Source organism: Ipomoea triloba, chromosome 6, assembly GCF_003576645.1.
Source record: "Ipomoea triloba cultivar NCNSP0323 chromosome 6, ASM357664v1".
Lineage (NCBI taxonomy): Eukaryota > Viridiplantae > Streptophyta > Magnoliopsida > Solanales > Convolvulaceae > Ipomoea > Ipomoea triloba.
Window position 1 is genome coordinate 9,361,372 of NC_044921.1, and position 10,066 is coordinate 9,371,437.

The 10,066-nt window shown below is 33.9% G+C and overlaps 1 protein-coding gene across 3 annotated transcripts in view; it reads right to left on the reverse strand.

Moving 5' to 3' along the window:
• Positions 1-1,599: 1,599 nt before the first annotated feature.
• Positions 1,600-10,066, reverse strand: part of LOC116022126 (zinc finger CCCH domain-containing protein 37-like) — a 12,167-nt gene continuing 3,700 nt past the window's right edge. For all 3 annotated transcript variants that reach the window (XM_031262701.1, XM_031262699.1, XM_031262700.1), the window contains exons 5-14: positions 7,414-7,467; positions 7,246-7,311; positions 7,078-7,140; positions 6,750-6,953; positions 5,951-5,988; positions 5,785-5,831; positions 4,221-4,315; positions 2,824-2,877; positions 2,396-2,539; positions 1,600-2,130 (exon numbers count right to left, since the gene is read on the reverse strand). In XM_031262701.1, coding sequence (XP_031118561.1) covers positions 1,939-2,130; positions 2,396-2,539; positions 2,824-2,877; positions 4,221-4,315; positions 5,785-5,831; positions 5,951-5,988; positions 6,750-6,953; positions 7,078-7,140; positions 7,246-7,311; positions 7,414-7,467 — 957 coding nt within the window. In that variant the 3' untranslated portion in view covers positions 1,600-1,938. The remainder of the gene's footprint in view (positions 2,131-2,395; positions 2,540-2,823; positions 2,878-4,220; positions 4,316-5,784; positions 5,832-5,950; positions 5,989-6,749; positions 6,954-7,077; positions 7,141-7,245; positions 7,312-7,413; positions 7,468-10,066) is intronic.

Here is a 10,066-nt window from a genome sequence, read left to right on the forward strand (position 1 = left end):
AAAAAAAAAAAAAAAAAAAAAAAAAAAAAAAAAAAAAAAAAAAAAAAAAAAAAAAAACCAACAACAACAACAACAACAATAAGAAATAAGCAAATGAAAACTTTCAATTCACACTGATTCTTGTGCAGAATATGCAGATTAGGTTGCTGACTTTCTTCATCTGATTATATGATAAGCAAACTTAACACAAAAAACCCCATAAGGTCAAAGGTCAAAGGGGTCCAAATAACTTAGACATGATTAGAGACCCCAAAATCGAAAACACTAAAACCCCAAAGTTTCAAACACGATTTCCCAAAAAACAAATTAAAAAAGCCAGCATACCTTCCTTCGACCATCGAAAATCGGCAACCGCCATAGTATCCCCACTGCACACCTCCACCCACCCAGCGAGAAGGAGAGGAAACCCATTAACAACCTGATGGTCGGACATTGTTTCATTTTGTTCTTGAGCAAGCGTGTTTGGTTAAAGGAAAAAAAAAAAAAAGAAAAAAAGAAGAAGAAGAAGATGGATATAGTAAGCCACGACTTGCAAACAATAACCTTACACAAGAAAGAATGAGAGAATCTCGAGTATTTCAAAAATAATGATGGCAACCTAACATGAAATTACTTCGACACCCCCACACCTTTAAAAAAATAGGCACCACTGACAAACATAATCAAAACCTTTGAATTAAAAAATTTAATGGTTAAGATTTGATCTCACAGTCTCATATAAATAGGGTGATCCCACCTGATCCTTATCATATATATATATATATATATATATATATATATATATATATATATATATAATCTAGTCCATCCATCTAAACATAATCAAAAGCTAAAAATCAATGACAAGAGGAAAAAATGTCACTACATTTTTTCTCTCCATGTCATTACGATTGTGCATTTAGAAATGATTGACAATACATTTGGAAAAGCTTGAAATTGCACAAAATGCACTATATGATTCTCATCACTTTTCTTGTCATTATGATTATGCATTTAGAAAAAAAAAAAATGTAGTGACATTTTTTCTCTCCATGTCATTACGATTGTGCATTTAGAAATGATTGACAACACATTTGGAAAAGCTTGAAATTGCACAAAATGCATTATATGATTCTCATCACTTTTCTTGTCATTATGATTGTACATTTAGAAATGTTTGACAGTACATTCTATAACGTGTAGCAGTGCATTTAAAAATGCTTTGAGTGCAGCAGTTGGAAATGCTTGATGGTGCACAGAAGGCACTATTTGATTCTCATCGCCTCCTCCCATGTTTCATTACAATTATACATTCAAAAATGTCAACAATACATTTACAAATGCTTTTTTTAAAATTTAAAAGTTTAATTACTCATTTATTAACATTTAACACTTAAAAAGTTTATGAATACGCACATTTTTCTACATAAATACACATAATCTAATATTCTAGATACATCTACTCTAAAATAGTTTATGTACATTCATATAGTAAATTGTTTACATCTATATTGATTCTAACATTCTCACCTAAGGGATCATTGATTATTTTACCATTTCCCCTAATAAAAATTAGCACACACGTCATCATTCTGCACACGAACGTCAAACACAGTGAAGAGTAGCCAAAATAGTGGATTTTAAATTCAAACTAGAGAGAATCACGTACATATACTTTGAGTATTAACTATAATCTGTGTTTACACACCACCGGGACAAGCCAATCATTATAGAGCTCCGTCCACTAGAAAAGACATACTCCAACTATATAAAGGCATTTCATAGCTACTAATCTCCACCAGTTACAAGGAATACAACATAGGCAATCCAACTTCAGAATTTGAAAATAAAATATCATAACTCATCAACCAAATCTGAAATAATTATTAGTTCCCTCAGAGTGTAGTCAGGGCTAGAAGAGGTAGCGGATCAAATCCTCTGCTGAACAGAACAGAATGTTTATTGCTGCTGCTGCTGCTGTTTCTGAATGGCTTCAACCAATTTGGCATATCCTTCCTCTTCACCAACAGATGTAGAAGTTACCTGTGAAGTAACACCTATTAACTCCCCTGGTGGGGGATGATCAAATTTGCAAGTTGCTCCATACTTGCATATTCCAGTTTTCATATAATACGGACAATGTATAGCACCCTGCCAATATCCAAAAAATCCAAGTCAAAATTTGGGTTGGAACAAAACCTGTAGCTCAAAGAAGGGCATGCCACATCATAAGCCCATCTCAAGTTTTTTAAAGCTTTCTAAATAGATTTGGATGTGTTGTGTTGTCCCCATAGAAGAAACATCATGACTTGTGCGAATAAACAGTAGTATAGCAAAAGATCAAATCCAAGTCTAAAAGCAAAATTTATAGAAGCAGCTAATGTTTCGTGAATAAATTGTAAAATCTTTGACGCACCTCCCGTCTAGGTAGCCCTGCAAGACTGAGCTTAAAATTTTGCTGCTGGCCTTCCATTGAGGATGTAACAGGTGATGAATGATCAAGAGGGTGGTGAAACCTGCATCTCTCTCCAAATTTGCACTCCCCAGTTTTCATGTAGAACTGCAAAGTGTCACGAGACAGAAAAGCATGACATAGTGAAATGCAGCATCAGCAAATATAGCTAATTTTTGTCAGTTCTGGCATTTTAAAATCTTCGAATACAACATCAAAAAGTGAATAGAAAAGGAAATAGGAAAACCACACCAATCTGTCAAATTGAAAATATAGAACCCCTATTCTTCATACATTGGATTCCAAAAGAACGATGAGGTATATCTGGATTGAATTTAGTTTTCAAGTGCCTGTAATCTCAAATTGGATCATAAAGCTCAATAGATACGTACATCACATTCAACCTGCCCAGGCCGTTGTGGATAGATAGTTGTGGCAAATCCAAACTGTAGTAAACAAACAAACAATTTCATCAATTGTCAATCAAAACCACACATAACTTCATTTATAATCACTATTATTATTACATACAAACTTCACTTATCTATCTACTCATATCATCTACCCATCCACATATCAATATAACATCTACCACCACCTACCTACTCTATGTCTCTATCACCACCTATATCTACTAATCTTAGCATCACCACTATTATTCATCGATCTATATATTCACCACTAAAGACTACATATTATATTTTATATTTTTACTCTATCCATATTATTAGGAATAACAATAGGTAGGTACCGTACTTCTTTGTTTAGCCATTATCAAATTTGAATCATAATATATTTAGAACTACTCAAACATGAATGAATATTGCCCATACCCACTCTAAACCTATTTGACACTACTCATATAGTACTCAAAAATCAAAATCACCCCGAAACTTATTTAATGCACGTGCATGCTCATACACACACATAATTGAGTATCAGGCAGTCAGGCACAAGAATTTCACTACTACCCAAACTCGTTTCAAACTCGACTATCAACTATCCAAACCCATCGTATTACGGTTTAGGAGGTCAGGTAGCCGATATTATTTTATCCATTGTCATCCATGAATATTATTCCTATCATCCGAATAAAACTCAAAAAGTAACAATAAAAATTTTGAATATTCGAAGTGACCTAGTCCAACACGTATACGTGAAATTGTCACCTTTCACGAGCATTATTTGTAAGTTAAAATGAAGAAAAATAATTGAGTTTAGAATAACTCTGTATTTTCTCATTTGAAAAATAACATGGAAAATAGATGATGATAAACATATTTTATAATTTTCTCATTTTTCTAATGGAAAAAGAAAAATGGGAAAACTGTGGAAAGAGGAAACAGAAAAATGGAAAACAGAAAAACGGAAAACAGAAAAATGCGCTAAACAGGCATGTTTTCAGCTTCTACAGTTCTACAAACATACTACAAACATATCAATATTGAGAACAAGAGTAAAAGTTCAGTAAGGCTAGCAGATAGTAACTTATTCAGTGTGACACAACGGTTAAATTAATTGGTTGATCAAGATCAAAATTCAAAGCCATCGATTCCAGCTAAGTTTCATGCTCTTTGCAGAACTACCATCCTAGAACTAGCATAATTCGCTAAGTTAATTAGCACTACATATGAAAATTAACAATCACTCTACAGTAACCAAGATCTACACAAAGCAAAAAGCAATCATCAAATGCAAGACACAAATTAAAACCCATATTTACACACCAGCATACTAAATCTGTCAAGAAATTTCTTGCATAGCCATGGAATAAAGGACGCCAGTTTACCATTGTTTGAGTCATTCTAGGGTCAAATGTTTGAAAAAGTGAGGCAGTTGGATTAACAATCCCAACATTAAGATGTGCTGCAGGTGGATTGATTGCTGTAAAGAATAAATAAACAAACAAATAAATGAATCAGCCATAAACTATAAAGAAAGAAAAAAGTAAAATTATTAGGGATATATCTCATTTCTCCTTATCAACTGACATTCTTATATTTTATTTCATATTTTGGTAGAGAAGGAAAGCTGAGAAGAAAAAGTACAATTTAGTCACCATGTCATCTGGTGAAACTCAACAAAGGAAAGGAATTAGTTTATACTGAAATTTATTTTGTACATATTTCTGCTTTCAAGAACATGTATTTTATTCCTTCTATCCCATTTTGTAAGGGATCAATTGTGTTTGTCACATCTTAAAAATTTAAAAGAAAAGAAGAAAAAAAAAAAAAAACACACACACACACACACAGATGTGATATCCTTCCTAAATTTGCCCTTGTAAAAAGATGTGATTGGGACCCAACTAGAAATGTTAAAAGGAACAAAGGGTGGTTTGAGAAAAATAAAATGAGTGGTGTTCAAATTAGGGAAGTAAACATTATTTTAGAACATAAACATCTCAGTAGCAATGCGGATGAACTTAGAGAAATCTGTGTGTGTGTGTGTGTGTGTGTGTGGTAGGGCGTACACAGTACCATGATTTTCATGATTTGAGCAACCAAGAGTGCAAGTGATGTGGCAAATCAAAACCATAGCATTTCCACCTTCTCTTGGCAGTGTTTAGTATTTTTATCATAACGTTATTCAGAAATCTCCATTTCTTGTATGGTTGGCCACATGACCACATCGGAAACTAAACTAATATAGCTTCCCAATGAATCATAATCCATTTTCAGATTTCAGATTCCAAGTGTGCTGGGAGTTACGAAGCCCTAAAGTGAGATGTAGGAAGTTGTCTTGGAAGTAGTGGCCTCTAGTTTTCATCTTATTCATATAATTTCCTAATTATGCTCCGTTGACAATGTGGTAGGATTAGCCTATAAACAGCTTGTACCTAGTTGGGAAAGGGGTGATTTAAATTATTTACCATCTGATAATATATGGATAATCTATTTTCAGGATAGAATGCATCCATTGCTTATTTCCTTCAATCTTGTGAAGTTGAGTCTTTAGCATTCTCTTTTTGGAAGAAAAAAGGTGTAACCCAATGATGGAGAACATGGGTGATAAACAGGGTTGAAATTCAGGCACTTTGGAGACAAGTTTAGGAGTTTACGCAAAGGAAACTAAAACAGAAATTTAAAAAAAAAATAATAATAATAATAAATAAATAAATAAATAAATAAAAGGAATAAGAAATTGAGGGTTGAAAACCTTTCAATCTTCTTGAACTTGAAACAAATATTGCAATAGTATTAAACAACTAGCAATGGGGTAATAATACCAAAAAAGAAGCAATAATGAAGAAAGAATATAAAATTGAAGGGTGGAAAGAATATATAATAAAAGCACCTCAAAAAGTCATGTATACTTGAAGACACATGCAAATCTAAAAAAGATTAACTCACTGTATCTGTCTGGATGATTGTAGCGGCAAGTGGCTCCATACTTACAGCTGTTTCATGCAAAAAAGAAAAAAGTGTATAATCACTTTTAGTATGTAATCCCAAAAGATGAAGAACTGGAAGGGCCAAAAAGAAAAGATTCACACTTGCCCACAGACAATGGACCTACCTTCCAGTTTTTAAGTAGAAAGGGCAATCAACTTCACCCTGTTGTAGACAAAAGAAATAAATAAACAGTACAAAGTAGTGCTCTCTGATGTATACTAGAAAAATCAGATATCTAAGCATCGAACTAGAAACTCAGGAAAAAAATATCTATTATTTGGAAGTTGAGTAAAAGATAACTACTGAGCACCATAGAGATAAAGATAAAGTTCTAATACTACATTAAAATATAGATCTAGATAAACCTTCAACAGATTTTAGATGAGCCAAATTATGATCAAGGGAAATTACACTTTGCAATGTTAAAGGCTGAACTTTTTCAATATTAAACCCAACCAGTATACACTTAGCACTAGATTAATTATTGAATGATTACTTTGTGCTTTAGGGTTTATCTAGAAGCATTGCAATGCCCTTTTTATCTTTTCTAAACTACTCACTGTGGGCACAATGATATATAACTTTGTAACTTGTGATTGAAACAAAAAAAGAATTAGGTACAAACAAAATCCAGTACAAGGCATAACAGGAACAATTATACATCCAATAACTATATTAATGTTAGAGGGTTAAAGTGATATATTATATTATATTACATTATATATTAAATTTTTTGGGTTTAGGGAGGTAAAGTGTTACTAACCGAGAAGTTTAGTGTAGTAAAAGCCAAACTAGTTTTTAAAGTATGAATATGGAGTCCACCACTAGTCACTGCATATAAATAAACTAGAAGACAAAACAGGAGAGTGGAAGAGATGGGGGAAGGGAGTGGGAGAAAGAGAAGGAGAAAACCTATGTATTACCGGTCTGATAGGGAGACCCTTGGAATTATGCAGCATAGCTGGGGTGACAGTTTGCTTCACATCACCAATCATTTCACTATTATCAATTAATCCGGTCTCTGCTGTGCTGAAATTTTCTTGTGCAGAAGCCTGTATTTGTATGTCTTTTGGATGGTGAAATTTGCAGGTGGCACCAAATTTACATGTTCCCGTCTTCATGTAAAACTGATAAATAAAAACCGAAATGAACTAATGATGAACCAGTTATAACATATGTACACTTGTGTGTACATATAATACACATTCTTCATATAATTAAACAATTAATCCTCAATAAGCAATATCATACCGCACATAGAGGTTCCGAAGGCCTTTCAGGTAAGACAAGAACATCAGTACTTTCAAAGGCATCCTAAAGCAAGAGTCACTCAACAAATAATCAATTATTGAAATAAATCTAGTCACCATAATTGATGGGAACAAAAAACTATCCATATAACCCAATCAGAGTAACTACCTTAACTTTTGGGTGGTTAAACTTGCACCTAATACCGTACTTGCACTTTTGAGTCTTTAGATAATACTGAAACAATGTACAAGGCAATTAGGTACAAAAAGGCATACAGCTATATGAATTATCAAAAAAATTCGCAAGTACAATCATCCTTTAAGGTTGTTTGCTTACCGGACAATCTGGCTCTCCTGATCTCACTGGAAGAGATTCACTTGTAATGAGTACCTACACTTGACAAAGAGAAAGGTATGATTGAAATGAAAACATAAATTAGTAGACAAGCAAAAATATTCTAAGTGTGATTGAAGCTGCATATTGCGTTTTAGGAACCAAGATCAACTACATGCTGAAATGAAGTCTAGGTTGGGAATATTGTGAATAGAAGATCAATGTTAGGATATTGCATCCTTGTAGGGAAAAACCTTGTCACTTGGAGGAGTAAAAGAGCGAATGTGGTGGAAAGGATTAATGCTTGGGTAAGCTGTTCATGAAATTTGAGAAGTTTTGTGGATAAGAAGACTACTAGGAGAATTGTAGGTTATTGCATCTGCACTAATTAAAGTTTACTTTGATGGTAAGGCTGCTATGCAATCTATTAAAACTCAGTTGTACATGACAAAACTAACCGTTCTGGTAGCCAAAATAAACATGTTGAAGTTGACAAGCAATTTACTAGAGAGAAAATTGACAATGGAATAATCTGCATGTCATATGCTCCAACTATAAATCAAGTGGCTGACATTCTAAAACACTTCTATGCATCAATTGGCATTTTATGGTATATATTATAGTCCAATATTTAGGGATGTTCCTCTTTGGAATAGCTGTGGTTAGCCAAGAAATCTGGAGCAAGCATGGCATGTTGGTGTGTGTAAAATGGAGGGAGAAGTTACAACTCCAATGATATAATGGAGAACAGTGTGAGATGAGATATGAAACAAGCCAGGTGGAGATTAGCCAATTTCAAAAATCATGAATAGAAGTGAAGAAAGGTTACATTAATGGGTGGATATTAATGAATAGCAGAGGGAAGAGGGATAAACAAAAATAAACCACAAACATAAGAAGCTACTCTTTTGTGCAGGAAAAGGTGCCAACTATTTATTTGTTACTTCAATTCGAATCTATATTGAATCTATTATCTCAACATGAGCTAGACTGGCAAGTATCACTGACCAAATTCCCAAACATCAGCCTTTCTTTTGATAACTAATTTGTGGGAGTCTGCATATATGTACTACAATCCTTTACTAAAAAAGTACCCAAAAAGAAACAAAGAAATGAGAGATGAAAAGTAACTTTCTAAATTGGCAGCACCAGTAACCTGCTTATAAACAGATTTACTATTTTTTTATAGACTGAAAGGTTTACGTTAAATTTCTCTCCAAATAGTCTTTACATCCCTTTTTCATTAGGCATGCAGCCAGAACATGTCTTATTGAAACACTCAATGGCTAATTAGATTCTTACACACATTATGGGCATAGGACCTCAAAAATAACAAAGCACTTTATCTAATTTCCACCCCCACCCCCACCCCAACGAACCAAGGCCAAGTTTGGGTTCACCCCAGCTGTGGAGCAAATACATGCTGAAAGAGAATTATGCATATTACATGCCAAAATATGCACAGAAAACAGAAGATAGCACAGGTTATGGATGCTCTAAATAGAATAGGTTAGAAAGCTTCTAAAGTGAATTGGACTTATTGGCCTCAACATGGAAACATCTCCCTGATGAACAAATACAATCTATATTATCCATCTCATCATGGCAAAGCCACCAGCACCTATCCCATGCTTAAACACATCAGTGGTACCTAAGTGCTAAGTTTAACACATATTATATTTCTTTCAACAAAATTAGCTTGACAACAAACTGCTGCCAGTGCCTACATAACAAGCTCTCTTGCAGCCTACTTGAGCTACAGACACTTCAGGGTAATAAAGGCAATGACATTGAATGGACTCAAGTTCAGCCAAACCCTAAAAGCACCAAAAAAGTTGAGCTTGACTCATGCTTTGTTGCTTAAAATGTAGAAACACAACCTCAACTTTCCAGACTGGCAAAATTGTAAGATAATTTTCTTGTTAGGAGGAAATAATAACTTAAATGGAGTGCCGAGTGCCCAACTTATTCAATATTAGTTTTCCCAAAATAATGTCCACTTTTGTTACAAAGGAGAGATTAATCTTTTTAACACATCTTTGGAAGACAATTGGACTTCTTGGTGATGAACTAAGATCCAAGTTTGCTTTAGTGTATTGTTTTTCCAGCACACTTTAGCAATAAAGTTGAAGTCAATAACCATGCCAAATCAACACTTTTTACCTTTTAACAGTCCAGTGAAAACAACCAAGATATCCAATTTGCTAGAGAAGGCAGTCTAAAACAATATCTCATGGCACTCATAAGAAGAGCAACAGGGATTTATGGGATTTCAAGGTTTAAATGTTTAATCATCATTAATTCCATTACTTTAATAAATGAAAGGAGTTTTCTAATTTCATTAAATGTTGCTACTTTACCTAATAATACATGATCTTAAAAATTAGCATTTTCACTTAAGCAGAGACTGCCATTAATTTACCATGTTCTGGGGTTGAATTACCCAGTGGTATAACAATCTGAGAGTCTAAGACAGGTGACATCCATAGTAGATTCCCAAGTAAAGGTGGAGCAGATTGGTATATGATGGTTTTGATCCCAATTCCATTTTGCCAGGTAAACCCAAATTCTCAGAATTCACTAATGACTAAACTTGCATACTATTTTGGTTTCTTGCTTAGGATGTTCCCTTTCTTTCTCTGGGGGGGGGGGGGGG